We start from the raw sequence: 16,743 nt of genomic DNA on the forward strand, positions 1-16,743 counted from the left end.
ATGATATCACAAGTTCCCATGCTCCTTAATGACACCTAAGAATGATCCTTGCTTTGGGTGTAGAGCCCTCATGAAGTGAGACTCCATCTCTGCATTGCTCACTCTATTACAACATAACTTGATTTATCTTAGAGGTACTTACTTTCACTCGCGTGATCTTCGTCTTCCTTCGCTGAGTCCAGTCTCAGCTGAAAGAAGCTTTTCTCTCCAGCCTACCTCAGCTCAGATTTCTTAACATGCCTCATACAGAGGGTCTTTAAAGGTACTGCTGTAGTGATTTTTTTTGGTCACAACCATGTAGCTCCCATAAACTCAACAAAAAGTTAGACCTGTCCAAATGGAGAGAAAGGTTGATGCTCAGCCCCTCAAACAACAAGCATTTACTGAGGTTGCTGAGCTTTGCATGGGCCTTGTTTTCATTATTTCAATAATGGCAGCTGTTTTCAACATGTTTGTTTGTGTTTTGGATCATTTTCTGTTTCTTTTTTTTGTAGTCTGTAATTTTTTTCACCTTTTGAAATGAACCAGTTTGACTGAATTGTGTCGCCGTCATTACAAGCTACTGTCTTGTTCTTGTCGTTTCTCTTGCCAGTGGTTACTTCATGGGTATGACCTCAGTGCTGTTAAGCCCTCTGATCAGTGCAGAGTGAACAGGCCTCATCACAAGAATGACAAACCTGCCCTCTGCTCTCTCAATGACTAATTCATCACAATGTTGTATTATCCCCCCCCCCCCCCCCCCCCCCCCCCCCTGTCCTCCAGCAATTAAAGCTCCAGAAAAATGTTCTATCTTGCAGCCATAGAAAAGAGCAAGTGAGTATTTAATGATATAACTGGAGTAAAGCCATGCTAGGTAGCCCTCAGATACCCAAGCATCAGCTCAGCCTGTTGCTGTCACACCAGTATAATAAAAGCTTGGTGATTGATGATTTCAAGCTGTGGGGTAGGTAGAGCCTGAGAATTATCTCAGGAACAATCAAACACTGGAAAAATGGGAAGAATTCATCTTAGTTACAGTTATGATACCAGAATCGACCCTGTCATGCTAAATGTGCATTGCCAATCCCTGCTTTTGAGCTTACAGCACTTGAAGGAAGATCCACCTTAAATCAGAAATCAGACACAGCATTTTAAGGATTTTTTTTTTGATTCAGATAAAAAGTGTTTAACCACCTCTCCAAATTGCGAACAGCAGAATCATGATGTAAGTCTTGTTAGCTGCTATTCCCTCTTCCTCCATTTAGCCACCCTGAAAGACTGACGGACAGAAAATGTGTTTATAGCCCTGGATGTTTAAGCTGTGTAGATAAAAGTCGACCTCATCGCGTCATCAAGGAAGGCTCTCTTATTTTCAGCATAACCACAGACTTCTTCATGCTAAATAATCTGAGATCAGATGATTAGGAATTCTGTCGTAGCATGGACTTTCCTTTGAATTGAAAATGTGAAAGCAGTCAGACTTCAGATATAGTTTAGCTTAAAGCAGCAGAGCTCATGGGTGTTGCAGTGTAACCGGTAGCACTTTCTAAAGCCTCATATGTGCCTTATCAAACTGTTCAGAATCCGAAATCAGGAACCTCCCAACACATTAAGCTCTTACCTGTCTGACCAAAGAGGCAAAATCTTGAACACAGTGAATTTATAACATAGTATGTGTTGTGCCTTTTTCCTGCTTCAAGCCTTTCATTCAATCTCATAATTAAATGTGCTTTCAGTGACAAGAGAGAGTATACCAGAATTGAAGTGGAAATCATTTTGGAGTCAATATTTTTGGACAATCATGCAGAAGTTTTGAACTGCAGTCCCTTGTACTAATACCTCACTTTGAATGTGTCAGCACAGCGTCCTCCAGCTAAAACATCAGGGTTTCATCATCTGTTATTTGTTCGTGCCCAAACGGTCTCCCAGACTGAAAGATGGAAATGACTGAATTACAAGTAGCACTTTGGCTTAAGCAGATTTTATATATACAAAAAAAACATAAATCGCATAGTATTAATTTAAAACAAGCCCAAAACCATCAGCATATGAAAAATAGCATTTATTGATGCTGCAGAATATCTGATGTGATTTCATCCTGTTCAAGATCTTTCTCTTTGTCTTGTTTATGTGTTTGTTTTGTTATGTTTGTAAGAATAGTGAGCTGAAACTGCCTTTTCTATGAGTAAAGATCCCTCCAGAACTTTAAGGGATACGTCAGTATATTTTGGATACTTTGTGTATAAAAAGAGAACAACAAAAACAGAAATGAAATAGTGTTGTATTTTATATATAATAGAACATTTCAATATAGTGACATGTCACTAATATATTTATTTACTAATATATTTATCCATTTTGTCCAGGTTTGAAAGAGTGGTTTCTGTATAGACTGAATGTTTCTATATGGAAACTGACCAGTGCCATCACAGATGTATCAACCTGTCTTCATTCCAATTATATGCAAATAAATTATTTTGAAATAAAACCTGTGCTGAATACATTTTTCCTCAGGAGAATCCAGAGAAACTTCCACATTGTTCCAAACCAGCACCCTCCAAACTATTCAAAATAATTAGCTCATTGTATTCGACCTCAGGAAACATCTGTTAAATTTCTCTTCACACAAGGAGCACAAAGGGAATTAAACATGTTTCTGATATAATTATACATAGTAGAGTTCAATTATTCACAGAGTAAATTCGTATCTCTGTAACAAATCAGATACTTACAGCTAAAAAATCGATTACTCAAAATATTGATTTACAATATAACCCTTTGAGGAAGTTCTGTTAAAAGAAGGGGAAAATCAGCCAACAGCAGAGTGTATAATATTCTCCCCAAGGCCCATTAAACATTACAAACTGCAAAAGTTGTATGAAAATTGGAATGAGAAACTAAAGCCATCACAAATGTGAAATGTGCATCAAAAAGTGGTCATATGCCATAAAGAGCGCCCCATAAAGAGTTTGATTCAAGTTCCTCCAATTTGTGTGTGAATTACAGCTTTCCCTTGTGCACCCCCTCTGGCTCTGAGCATAAGAGAACAAAAGGTGGATTGAAATCCAAGAGCGCGTGAAACAAAAATTCAGCTCTCACCTGACCTTCAAGATGTCCCACAGAATGGGATGGGATGTCTTGTTTAGAGTTAAATGAGAGGGCTGATACCACTCTCATGTCTGTACGCTAAATATGAAGCTACAGCCAGGAGAGGCTTAGCTTAGCTTAGCACAGAGACTGGAAGTGGAGGGAAACAGCTAGCCTGGTGACAAAATCTGAAGACCGAAAACAATAGGTTGTGGTTTTATGGGGATATGCACAATTCCTACCGCCATGTCACCTGTGGGTGGTGTTGTATAGGTTTGTAGATTTGGTTAGCTTTGGACAGAGGCTAGCTGATTCTCCCTGTTCCCTGTCTTTGTGCTATGCTAAGCTAACAGTATGCTGGCGCTAGCTTCATATTTAAAATACTAGCAGAGAGCTATCAATCTTCTGGTTGGGTGGCAAGAAAGCAAATAACCATGTTTCCGAAATGTCTTACTATTCCTCTAAAATGTGGAACCCTGTTTCCCAAACACACATGCCAGCCCACATGAACAGGAGCTTTATTTAGCCATACAGTAATCTACAGACGACTTAAAGCATATCTGATAGCGCTTGCAGCATGTCACATGAATACAGTCAGCACTGTGTATGTGTTTGATGTGTTGTATTAGTGGAGGGTGTTGTTGATTGCCTCTGAAATGTATAGCCATATATAACAGCCTAAGAGTGGTTTGGCAGCAGCAGGCGGGGGATCAGTAGAAGGCCTTGGACTGCCCTTCGGGTGTCAACAGTTTGAGGTTGCCCCTGGCGTCTTGGTCCTTCTCAATGGCCTCAAAGAGAGACTTGAAGTTTCCTGCCCCAAAGCCCTGGAGGGAGAACAAACACACAGATGGCTAATTACCCAATGATCTGCCTTCTTCTGTGTCATTTGTTATGGCTCTGGGGATCTTCTCCCAGGCACCGTTCAGGGTGTTAAACACTTCGATGTTTGATCACGGCAGATAAATGTTCTTACGGGGTTCAAACATCCCTCCGCTCTGACAAGGAGCTGCACTCACCAGGGGCTCGCAAATTAATCATGTAAATATTTTCATAGATAATCGAAAGATCAAGTGTTGGTGGTTGCTCTGAGAGATTCTTTGCTGTGGTTCAGATTCAGTTTCTCACTTTCATGCACTGTAGCCACATGTATAGACATGTGAAATACTGGAGAGTGACAAGATGTGCCTGTTCTGGCAGAGGAATGGATGCTTGGTGTTAGATATGAAGTGCCACAGGGTGCAACCCAATCCAAAGATCCCCCTTGCCGTGAAGCAGGGAGCCTTTTAATCTGTAACTGTGATAGATTTACTGAGCTCTTACAAGTGGGCTACTGTTATACTGCTCACACTGGGTGGGAGCTGCAAACAGGTGTTCAGGCAGCTCTGTCTCAGCTTCTTGAGGGTGGTGGAGGCAAGAAAAGGGACCACAGGCCTGTAAATCCCATCGCAAAGACATACAGTAGCCGCTTAAACATTACCCTCAGTTTTCCAGTTGCACTTACAAAGTGGTTGTTCCGCTGAATGACCTCCAGGAAAAGTGTCGGCCTGTCCTGCACAGGCTTGGAGAAGATTTGAAGGAGGTAGCCCTTGTCATCAAAATCAACTAAGATTTTCAATTCCTTAAAAGTAAAGACAGATTATTCAGGTTTTAAGAGGAGCAAAAAGGCTGTAAATGATTTCAGGCTTGCTGAAATAACATGTCTCCTCACCTGTAAACGGTTGAGGTCCTCTTTCACCTTGATCTTGGCCGTTTTGAGTTTCTGCCGCAGGGTGTCATAGTACCTGTCAGGCGCTGAGAGGAACTCCATCCCTCGGGCTCGCAGGTTTACGATCTGTTTTAAGTCAAGAACAGGAAAAAAAAGCAGGATCTAAACTTGCCTTTACATGCAGATTTGGAGAGGCTGTACAAAGATGAAGCTGAAGTCGGTGAAATTTGCAATTTTGATGAGAATGAAGCACAGGAGACTCACAGCTTCAATGATGTTCGACGTGTTGAGGGCGATGTGCTGAACACCTGGTCCCCCGTTATAGTCCACATATTCCTGTGAAGAGGGAGATGCAGGATGTGAAATGCACTGAAGCAGGGCTGTAAACCAAGAGCTGTCATACATTTGAATGTCATGACCCCTGTCTGCGAAATGTTTGACCCAGAGATCCACACAAGATTTTGATTCTGTTAGAACCGACTGTTCCTCCTGCTGCTGTGTTCAACAGGAAGTCCTAAAGAAAATGAGACTGTAGCATTAAAATCAGCGGAGAAAGTCACACCTGGATCTGTGATATCCTTTTGCCTGGTGCAGGTTCATTGATGGGCATCTTGATGGTCTCTTCATAGTTCGTCACCACTATGGACCTCAGTGAACTGTATTCTGTGTGGAGCTGCTTGTCGTCTATTGACCAGAACCGATGGAACATCAAACACTTCTGATACCTGGAGAGCACAAACAGAACATAAAAGGTAGATGAACAAGCCGTACCTTACTTGGAATTGTTTAGATCAACTCATGCCCTGTGGTGACCTCTCTTGAAATAACAGTTGGACTTTTATTTTATTTTATAGAGCAGTCATGTTGCACTGGGGCATGTGAATATCTGAACATTTCACCCTGAGCAGAGGCAGAGCGTCAGCGGCATGTTGACTTGACCTTTAACCCGCCCTGTGTGTACGTGCTCTCAAACAGGAGTCTTACCAGTCTGAAACTGGCACCATTTCATTATCAGGCTGGTTTCCCACAATGTGATCGATGAAGTTCAGACCTCCTGGTGGACTACATAGAAAAGATAAAAAAGAAGAAAAAAAAAACTTTGTATGGATATTTTTCCATGAAAGTTCAGCTAAAAAAAGTAAAGCAATCATCCTGCCTGTTTTTTTAGTGTTTTTATCCGCAACCAAATTTAATCGAAATGCATTGGCATTTTGGGTTTAAAATCTGGAGAAGACTTTTGCAATTTGTAAAGCAACCCAATGTGACACTTGTTGCATGTAAAGTTAAATTAATAAATATTAAGAAAACCTCACTTAAAGTTGCATGTAGCTAATTGGCATGTGTTTTAATGAGCTATGTCAGATATGAAGAAAGAGTGAATTTTTTTATCAACATAGTTCTTTCCAGAATTTTGAATACATTGCTCAGTTTTATACAAAACAGGACTTTCTACACCAGAAATGCATTTTGGTTTAATAGTGAGACACTCACAGTTTGGCTAACAGAGGGTCTCTGAACAGAGGCTCTTTGTAGCCCGGCAGGAAAAGGCCTTTGTAGGGACTGAGGTACTCAATTAATGTGTGCGTTGTATCACCATACTGGGGACAAAACATGGACACAGCATTATCATTCATGTCCAGTTTCATGTGTATTTCCATGAGGCTTTCAAATGTGCGTCCCTCTTTACGTACAGTTTGAATCACAGCATACTTGACCCTCCCGTGGCTGTCCTGCTCCACCCAGGGTTCCTTCACGATGACGGCTCCTCTCTCCATTGCTGTCTGTCAGAAGAGTGGAGTTGGGATCAATTGTAAAATATAGGAGAGCAATAAAAGCCTCTGAGTCTGAAGACGGCTCCTGGAAGCCCTCCAGTGGCTGAAGGCAGAATATCCTCCTGTTCATGCTGTGATGTATTGCTTTGTGTAACTTAGAAGATGCTACTGTGGATGTCAGTGTGAAGTTAGCGGTGATTCTTGTGTTTAGGAGCCACTCAACAGTTAACAGAGTTTATCCAAACCTCCAGTCAGACCTTGACTGAGGTAAAGAGTTCAAATGAGCCACTCAACATCAAAGCTGCACTGTCACACCACCAGCATGTTTGTCCCTATTTCGACACTCACCAAATGCACCACACGTATTTTACCCCCTCTGAGTATGTGTAGTATGATAAAACAAATCAGGTTGGGTTTGTGACTTGAATTTGAATAGAAATGCAGTTTAAATAGAATTAAGGTGAATTGATATGGATTTAGTGGAGCTCAAATCTGTTACCTCTCTTACTTACCTTATTATGCAGACTGCATAAATACAATTCTTAGGTACTTTGACTTTACTTGACTATTTCAGTTTTCTGCTACTTTATACTTCTACTCCACCACATCGCAGAGGGAATGTTGTATTTCTGACCCTACGTCACTTATTTGATTTAGTTACACATTATTTTTCAGTTAAAATTTCCAAAATATAATCAACAACCTGAACTGTGTTGTATTGCTGCAAGTTAAGATAAGATTTTACTGATCCCTGGTGGGCAACTCACAAACCAAACTCAAAAACCAACACATTACTGCAATGATAATTATAATCAAACAATCAAAAAAAGTATATCTATATGTTGATGCTTATACTTTGTACTTTTACCTGAGTAAAACTTTGGATGCAGTACTTTTACTTGTAACACTGTATTTCTGCAGTGGTATTTCTCACTTGTTCCATCACTGTATATACATACACAGCTTTAAGTACCTGGAAGTGGATAATTTTTCCACACTGGGCAGAACTGATGTCAAAGAATATGAAACTTGTTACTGCCTCTTTGTATTCTTCCTGCACGATGTGGCCAATTCAATCAGTGTTACACATTCATGTGTATATCGCTATTACCTTGACTAAGAAGTCACAGTCCTCCACTTGGAAAGCGATGTCTTTGACTCCGTCTCCATGCTTACACAGGTGTTGTCCCATTTCTGAGGGAAGATAAAAGCATGTTGAAATGCAGTCAAGCTATATGTCGCGTTCACAGCATTCCATCTTTCATGAGAAAACTTGCCTTCATTTCCAGGATTCAGCGGAGACTCAAATGCAAACATTATCTGTGAGGAGAGAAGAGGGCCGGGTGTGTTTGTGGAGAGGATCGTTGGATATACTGTACATTCACTTGGCTGTTTATTCAGTGAGCACACTGCATACCTTATCCTGTCTGATGACATGAGACACCACCTCGCGGCTGCCAGTCTCCAAACCCTTGTAGGCAAAAGGCTCGAAGCCCATCTTATCACAGTAGAAGGAGGCTGCCTGCAAAGTGCAGATGGTCTTTAGTGTGAAGGGACTTTCTAGTGAACTTTGACAAAGTGAAATAAACTTAGAGAGTTCATCTCCTGCCAAAAATGTATTGATTGTGGGTTGCTCAATCCTGTCTGGCCTGTGTGCTGAACCATAATGAACTGAGACAGTCTGTGTAGAATTTATGTTTTTTACATGAAAGTATGTGAGAGTTACGTTTTTTTACTTTGTAAATTTTGTTTCATTGTGATTAAATTTAGCGATCTGTATTAAGATATAGTCAAAAGTCAAAGTTAAGTCAAAGTGTTTTATTGTCATATGCACAGCAAGAAACAAGTTTCCTAGTACAATGAAATTCTTACTTTGCCATCCACGAGAATGCCAAGATAAAAAGATATATAAAAAGCAAGATATGAATATGATAGGGCTGCAGCTTTCCAGCATTTTTCATTATCAATTAATTTGCTCATCATTTTCTCTATCTCTCTGTAAAATTAATTAAAATAGTTGCCGATTAGTGTTCTGTTGACAGACTGCGGAGAACTAAGAGTATGGAGGTTTCAGAGGCTGCAGATTAAACAACTCGTGGTTTTTTTTAACTGTATATGGAGAACAAAATTATGGTTATCATGTGATTACTAACCCTAAACATGTGTCAAATGTTTCTGTAAATCCTGAAAGTCAAGACAGAAACTTGTTTTTACCCAGCAAATTAGCTTAAAGACGCATGATGAAGACAGTGAATCTTCAAACATATTAAGACATCTAGGAAAGTTCATCTTGATTCAAATATGAGATATGTGGGAAAGCATTGGATGTGACTGCTGCTGAACTCACAAGAAAGACACAGATGGCAGAAAAGCAAACTTTCAGTCATATGTCAGTTATTTCATATTGACCTGTTTGGCATTGCCGACCCAGAAGGTAAGATGATGGAACTTGACAAACTTTCCCCTTGTAGGCTAAAAGGCAAAAGTACCACAGAAGAATGACAGTGACGCAAATACCTGTTGTTGTTTTTTTTCTGTGTTAAGCTTCACTTAAAGACTTGCAATCAAATCTCATTTTAGCTGAAGGTTTCAAACAGTCCATTTATTCTTATAACAATCAGCCACTCAGCTATTATATAAAGGCCTTTCTCTACAGAACAAACAGTACTGTTAACACATCACAGACTCCACCTTCAGGGGCTGTTTCAGTCTTACCTTCTCTCCTTTATCTGTGTAGCTTGTCTAAAAGAAAAGATAGAATCATTATAATTTCATCCACAAGTGCTCAGACTAACCTCCAGACAGTATATCTTATATTTCTAATGTGACCTAGCTGATTCTTATCCACTGAAAATACAATTATCTCCATAATTACTCAGCTGTGAAACCGTCTAATGTGATGATGGCGAAGTCTCTTACCATGCTGTGATTGTAGATGGGCCACAGTTCAGAAAAGAAAAAGATCTAAATTGGTGTCCAGCCCTGCAGCGAGCCGATAAGTACTGACCTGATGACCAGCTGTGATTGGTCCGTTAGGATATACACCCACCTGTCCACCTCCTCGCTTCCTGCTGCACTTTAGCTAAAAAGTTCAACAGCAGTGGCCCAAGTTTTGTCATCTCTCCTGAGTCCAGTGAATCCAGCGAATCAGTTTTCAGTCCTCAGCGGCTCATTGTCATGGGGACATAGACACATTAACGTAGGGACATTAATGAAATTCTACATTCCCTCTAGTCTGAGATGTTTTGCCTGAGATACTGATTATACCTCTCAGGTGAACACTCAATAGATTCAGGTGAAGATCTGTATATCTGTTATGTAACAGAGAGTCATTATAGCTTAAAGCTAAAATGGTGCAAGCATATAGTGCAGAAATGAACTGCGGGTGCAGCACCAAATAAAAATACAGTGGGAGTAATGTTGAGGGTACAAAATGAGAGATACTTATGTGCCACAGCAGTCCAGTCCTAAATCAGTCCTGGGAGCCACCTTTGGGTTCTGATTTCCACCACCAGGTGGCGCAATATCGCCTGGTTCAAACTGCCGTCATAAAAACAGATCGGCAATAAAGCCACAACTTTGTACGTTCTTATGGACTAATTTTGAATAATTCCACGTTGTTTTATTATTCTTGGAGATTATTAGGTCCCATACATTTCATAAGGACTCACAGTTTTAAAGGATTGAAAAGCAGGTTGTGATCCTGAGCAAGATTTGATCAGAATCTGATTCTGATTTAACACCTTACCCACTGAGTACCAAGGATCATCACAATAGCCGATCAAAATAGCAAACATGTACACATGCAGTATTTTCTTTTAATTTTTGGACAGAGGTTATAAAAATCAATCAGAGGAGGTGGGTGTCACATCAGCAAACACAAGGGTGAGCTGTTGTGTGGCTGTTGACTGGTGTCAGAGAGCATATGAGGTCAGCTCCAGGCTGTTACTGACAAGAGAGAGAATGGTGTTGGCTCCTGCAGCAACAGTGCTGTAATCTGAGGGCCATATCAGATGTACTGCATGTATACACACATTGCTGTCAGTGTCAGGGAGCTTCATGAGAAAGACAAGGATGAAGCTGCTAATTGTTGAATGTTGTATGAATACTGGGTCACTTTGATGAGCCAGTATTTCAGGACAAAAAGTGATCAAACCAGGGCTGCAACTAACAATTATTTCCATTATCAGTTAATCCATCAGGTGCTTTTTTGATTGATTAATCGTTTTGTTCAACTGTCAGAAAATAGAACGCCCACGACCACTTCCCAGAGTCCAATATAACCCTTCAAATCCTGTTGTCCAACCAGCAGTGTGCTTGAACAACAACCCAAAGATATTCAGTTTAGTTTATGGTACAAAATAGAGGCCGAAACGGAAACATTCATATTTTTATTGTTTGCAATATTTTTAAACCCTGCTGGACTATGACTGGTACAGCAAGGCTATGTGTGCCTTGGCGCACGTACCGCACTGAGTATGTGTGGATCCAGTTTTTGCCGCGCTGTGATTTTCTATTGGTGCGCTCACGGAGTTTTGTGTCACCTGATTGGCTCTCCGGTGGGTGTGTGCGATTCATTCGCGTGACTGTTGTAAATTCTCATTGGCCGGTACGAATTCTGTAGCGCCATTGGTCAGGAATGTTCCGTTTCCTTATTGACTATTGGCTAGTGCTGTTGTCATCACACAAGAATGCGGAAGTCGTGTAGTCTACTGAGTCACCGTTGTGTCAGCTGATTCTTTCTGAGTGAGTAACTCGATTTATCTTTTAAAATTAAGTGACTTCTAAGTACTGTATTGTGTGTGACATGTTCTCGGGCTGTCTGACTTGTGTTGGACATGTGAACTTTGTGCCGTTTTGTCGTTTTCTGTTTGTAAATGAGCGAATTTTACACACCAGCCTCTAGTAATGTTGCTATCCGGCAGCTAGCATGATGCTAACGTTCGCGTACACATACACACACACACGCACACTTTCGGTTTGTCTTAACTACTCCCAGCATGGTACTAGTCTGCGTTGAGACTTCTCGCCCACTTTCACTTTCACCTTACATGTCTTTGCACTTTCTCCCTGTTATCATATGTTCACACCTGTTGTTGTCACGAGTCAAACAGAACACCTGTTATTCACTGCCTCAGTGGAGCTGACTATTTTAGCGGCAATGCTGGAAATTTCCGATTGATTTTCTGTTTCTGTTTTTATCTTTTATTTTTGGTCAGAAGAAATCCCCCTGAAATCCCCCACTGGGCTGGGAATTTATTTAATACTCAAGAGGAAGAGAAACTGGTTTTGCAGAAGGCGTCCTGCTGAATGGTCATCACTGTCATTTTCTCTGGAAACACTTTACCATTGCTTTGAGCATTTGTCCTTATTACATAACACTTCTGTTGCTGTGCTCATATTTTAGCCTTTCTCATTTTTAGAAACCCTAATTTCCATATGGTTAAGTAATGTAGAGGGCGTCCACTTTCCCTTCAAAACTGAAATGTCTGCAACTGGGTATTAGTCTCAGAATTGATTTATTTCCTGATTATTTTTCTTATTAATCATTTGGTCTATAAAATACAAAAAAGTAACAAATGTCCATCAGAATTTCCTAAAGCCCTCTGTTATGCAATCCAAGTGCTGATCAACAGTCCAAAACCTGTAGATACTCATATTCCTATCACATAAGACAAAGCCAAGCAGCAAAACCACGACTGAGACGCTGAAGTTAGAGAATCTTTGGCATTTTTGCTTGATAAATGACTTAACAGCATCAAAACAGTTGAGTAATTTTCTGTTGATTTGTTTCTTCACAAGTGTTTTCATCAATTTTGTTATGTATTTTAATCGTCAGTGGATTTTTTGGCTGTATCGTCACAGTACCAGTGACTGTTATTTTTTTATAATTGAAAGTTAACGTTGTGAACAAATTTAATGCGAAGGAACAGCTGCTGGATGTAAAGACTAAACAAATGAATGATATCAACTAATTGAGGAAGAGAATTATCTTGTTTTCATTTGTGTTTTTATGATACTGTGAAACTATGATAGTCTCATACTACTGCTGCTGCCCGTAACACCCAAATTTCTCCTATGGGGTATTAATAAAGTGTTATTTCATAAATTTTTTATACAGTCGGCCAGTTTATGAGGTGTGACTACCTAAAACCTATGCAGTCTAATACAACGGCCATTCAGTGAAGATTGAAATGTTCAGAATAGTGACGTAGACTGCGATGCTGTTAACTTGTGTTGGGTTACGTCTTTAACTCCTCAGTCATCACACTCCTCAAAGCGGTGCCAGGGCAGTTGTTCATGGAACATATTTCTACACAAATTTTGAAAACATGCATAATTAATGATAACGTGTACTAATCAGGTGTCTAACATGCAGAATCGTCCCTTTTGGCTCTTTGTTTTGGTTTCACAGCCGACAAACGTGCATACTGTATCCTGCATGCTGAATGGGTCAGTCTCATCTCTCTCATCAGCCCTGCTTCCAGCAGCAGCTGGCAGCAGCTTTCTTGCCAATAGGCTCTGATAAACTCAGTGTGTGCTATCTGCCCAGGACCAAACTGCAAACAAAGTGAGCAACAAACATGTGAATATGTGCAACGCTGAGTGAACAAAACACTGAGACACTGTGTAATACAGAAATAAAACAGAATTTAATCATTTGCTAATCCTTTTTGACATATACGCATTTGAAAAGAGTATGAATACAAAATATTTCATGTTTGACCTCATTAAATTCATTGATTTTTAAGTATATCCTTAACGATCCGAAGATGGAGAGAGGTGAAAAACTGCATGGGCTAATATTCCAACAGTACAACACAACAGCATGGATTTCACCATCTATAATCCATAACATCATCAAAAGTGTCAGAGACTTTGAAGAAATCTCTGCACATAAGGGGCAAGGCCCTCATGGGTAACTTGCAAATCTGTGAAGGCACCATTAATGCTGAAAGGTACATACAGGTTTTGGAGCGACATATGTTGTCATCCAGACTTTCCTGCTTATTCCATCAAGACAATGCTAAGCCACGTTCTGTACGAGTGACAACAGCGTGCCGTCATAGTAAAAGATTGTGGGTACTAGACTGGCCTGCCCTCAGACCTGACCTGTCTCCCATTGAAAATGTGTTCAAATATGAAGCGCACAATATTGTAATGGAGAGCCGGACTGTTGAGCAACTGAAGTTGTATATTAAGAAAGAATGGGAAAGAATTTCATTTTTGCTGAGTGTTGTTAAAAGAAAAGGTGATGTAACACAGTGGTGAATATGATCCTGTTCCAACTGTTTTGGAAAGTGTTGCAGACATTAAACGCAGAATGAGAGATGATGCATGTTTACCAAAATGGAGAAAAGTTTATCAGTTGGACATTTCGAGCTTGTTTTTGTACTATATTCAGTTTAATGTACGTCAAAGCATTTGCATTACATTCTGTTTTTATTTGCATTTTACACTGCGTCCCAACTTATTTGGAATCAGGGTTGTAGCTAAAGATTCAGATATTTTGCTCAGGGGTTGGTTGAGTCCAAATCAGAGCAAAAAAGAGATTGAATATTGGAGTTATTTTCATCTGGTAAAGTCAAGGCAAATAGGCAATTGTGAGCTAACATATAAGCCATCCCAACTTTGTAAGGCAATGCCAGGTTGCTGTAAAGTTCTATTTCTGCCAAGTGGTCAGATCGTCAATTCATGCAGCTTTGAAGGTTTCATCTCCTCATCGTTTCGCTACGACATTTGTGTGTAACTTTGTTTATGAAAAGTTTTTCTTATCAAGCTTTTGTTAACTTACATTTCTGTTTTCAATACACATTCTTTGAGCGTAGTTAAATTGTCTGACACTATTTTTGAGTCAGTAGGTGATTCAAATTGCTGAGACATTGTACCTATTTGAAAACACTTACGACTGGTTGCTTACATGTGCTGATATTTATATTTATAGCTGATTAGCAATGAAAGCTGTCCCTTTTGATAAAATGAGTCATGAGTGGAGGTGGGTGAAGTGTAGAAAGTCTGTGCCCTGTAGTATGGCTTCTTTCACTTTGAGAAGCCTGGCACTTAGAGAGTGGGAGGGAGAAAGAGTAAGCAATAGAGACAGAGCGAGGGAGGGAGGGAGGGAGCGAGCGAGCGAGCGAGGTATGTCATGCACTGGATTACAACCAGTATGTGTTTGGGAGACGGAGACTACTGCTACTACTACAAGGCACTGAGCTTTAATTCAACCTTTGAAGACATACAGAAGTTTCCACACAAGGTTTGCAGGTTCAGCACTCAGTGCAGGTAAGAGAAGTCAACTTTGGGCATAGTATTTTGTAAGTTGAGAGTAGCAATTTTTTTTCGTTTTGCGGAGCTGTGTGCAAAAGGGGGTGTGTCTGGAAAAAAAAACAAGCGTAGTGAAGTGGCACAGTGTGAACTTAAATCCAGTTTCAAGTTGTAATCAATGTATTGTAGTTTAGTCTAGTCCAAAGCATAAGGAAGTGAACACTGTGTCCGTGTTTTGTCTCGCTGCCTGTGTGTGTTACTCTCTCTAAGTAAACTTGCACTGAGCTTCCTGAGTCCGCTTGCATCTGCACAGGAAGAGAAGGCACTGCAGTATCAGAGCGTTACTCTGCATGCAATCATTCAGTGAATCAAGTGTTTTTCGACTGCTCCATGTTTCACCGTGTCTTGATTTATTCATTTAATTAATTGATTTTATTTAAACTTGTTGCTTTATCATGTGTATGGCCATTGTAGCAATGCACAGCACTGTTCAGATATCCAGTCGGAGGAGTAATTTCAGAACCTCTCAGTCATGTTGTTAGAAGATCAGGCTGTCCACCTCATCGTGCCAGCTGGACCACCTTTTCTTGTCTTGGGTGTGTGCAAGCGTTGTGGAGTTTGTCCACATCTGCTGTCTACTTCTTCTGCACTTATCTGTTTGGCAGCTGATGATCAGATGAAGAATGTTGAGTTTGTATTTCCTCTAAATCAGAGTTTCTTCCCTCATGTCGGGTCAGTTCAGGTGATCTGCTCCAAGGTTTCCAACGTGTCAGACTTCAAGCATGTGCCTGCATGTCTCTCTGCAGCCTGCATGTGTGGAGTGTGTTTACATTGACTTGACCTGATTTGTAGAGCAGAGTTCTTGGCCTAGACAGCCCGTTTAACCATCGCCCCATATACACTGCACACTACTGAGAGCTGCCGAGTTGTGAGGATTTCACGGTAGAGGCAGCAGGAGTTGAATGATAAATTATAAAGAGCATCCATACTTCTTCAACAATGAGCTATTTTATGGTTTTAGTGCCAGCTTTCATTGTACTTGCTGTACTTCAGACCAAGGAGGGTTGGTTTTTGGAATCCAGCCTTTTGCGCAATCACACACACTCCACAACCGCCCCCACACATACACACACCCATGTCTGAAGGTAGTGTGTTTTTATGTTGGCAGGAGCCATCGCTGGCGCAGCAGAGCCCAGTAGACGGGAGGAGAGGGAGGGATCTGAAGAGGAGTGCCCAGGCCGACTGTCTACAGCACTGGCTGGCAGCATGGTGAGCCAATCACACTGTCGGAGAGAGGACTGTTATGTTTATATATGCTCTGCTGTAGATTCCTGATTGCTATTAAACTAGGTGCCTCTCCAAACTCCCAACATTCCTTCTGAAGATAAAATGACGAGTTGGGACATTTTCACTCTTACACAAGCAAGGTGTTCCAACATGCTTAACAGCAGAGCGCGCCACTCAAACTTTTGTGACTTTTGAAACAAGCCAGACATTAACTGCACTGTTCATTTGTGTAGTTGGTAAGAGGAAAACGATAAGCAAGACAAGTTTTGATTGTCCCTTTAATAAGGGACATATTTTCTACAACAACGACTTCACGTTCGATTTCAGGACGCCCTACCTGCAGCTTGCTCTTGGACTCTTAACAGTCCCATGTGCCCTTGTTTTTGAGTGGGATGCCGATGAGGGATCATCTAATTGTTGCTGCATTTGAGACTCCCACTGGTTGTTCACAGTGCCTTCACAGGGATGGTGGGACCTTTTGGGATCAACAAATATGCAAACAAATAACTGTATATAACAACTTAGCTACTGTATAGTCAGCACTAAACAGGGATTTGTATGACACCAATTTAAGTGAGAGAAAAGTAGATCGTCCTCAGGCAGCATCTCTCTTCACCCCAGTAGTGGTTTCCTCAGCAGGGATCTGAC

General features: G+C 40.7%; 3 protein-coding genes across 3 annotated transcripts in view; 1 reads left to right on the plus strand and 2 right to left on the minus strand.

The window, feature by feature from the left end:
* Positions 1 to 16,743, minus strand: part of vkorc1l1 (vitamin K epoxide reductase complex, subunit 1-like 1) — a 157,912-nt gene that overhangs the window by 48,741 nt on the left and 92,428 nt on the right. The gene's annotated exons all lie outside the window — the stretch shown is intronic.
* On the minus strand, positions 3,777 to 9,279 carry hpda (4-hydroxyphenylpyruvate dioxygenase a). The gene is made up of 13 exons (XM_070983361.1): positions 9,259 to 9,279; positions 8,953 to 9,015; positions 7,961 to 8,065; positions 7,821 to 7,863; positions 7,655 to 7,737; positions 6,463 to 6,552; positions 6,263 to 6,369; positions 5,756 to 5,833; positions 5,334 to 5,496; positions 5,036 to 5,107; positions 4,775 to 4,897; positions 4,568 to 4,684; positions 3,777 to 3,890 (listed from the first exon to the last, which is right to left on the minus strand). Exons 3-13 carry the CDS (start codon positions 8,039 to 8,041, stop codon positions 3,777 to 3,779), a joined length of 1,071 nt encoding a protein of 356 aa, XP_070839462.1. The 5' UTR covers positions 8,042 to 8,065; positions 8,953 to 9,015; positions 9,259 to 9,279.
* mtmr4 (myotubularin related protein 4) overlaps positions 11,250 to 16,743 on the plus strand; it is a 40,288-nt gene continuing 34,794 nt past the window's right edge. Inside the window, exons 1-2 of the mRNA XM_070982765.1 lie at positions 11,250 to 11,289; positions 15,977 to 16,077. Coding sequence (XP_070838866.1) covers positions 16,075 to 16,077 — 3 coding nt within the window. The 5' untranslated portion in view covers positions 11,250 to 11,289; positions 15,977 to 16,074. The remainder of the gene's footprint in view (positions 11,290 to 15,976; positions 16,078 to 16,743) is intronic.

This window comes from Chaetodon trifascialis, chromosome 16 (assembly GCF_039877785.1).
Source record: "Chaetodon trifascialis isolate fChaTrf1 chromosome 16, fChaTrf1.hap1, whole genome shotgun sequence".
In the NCBI taxonomy this organism is placed as follows: Eukaryota; Metazoa; Chordata; class Actinopteri; order Chaetodontiformes; family Chaetodontidae; genus Chaetodon; species Chaetodon trifascialis.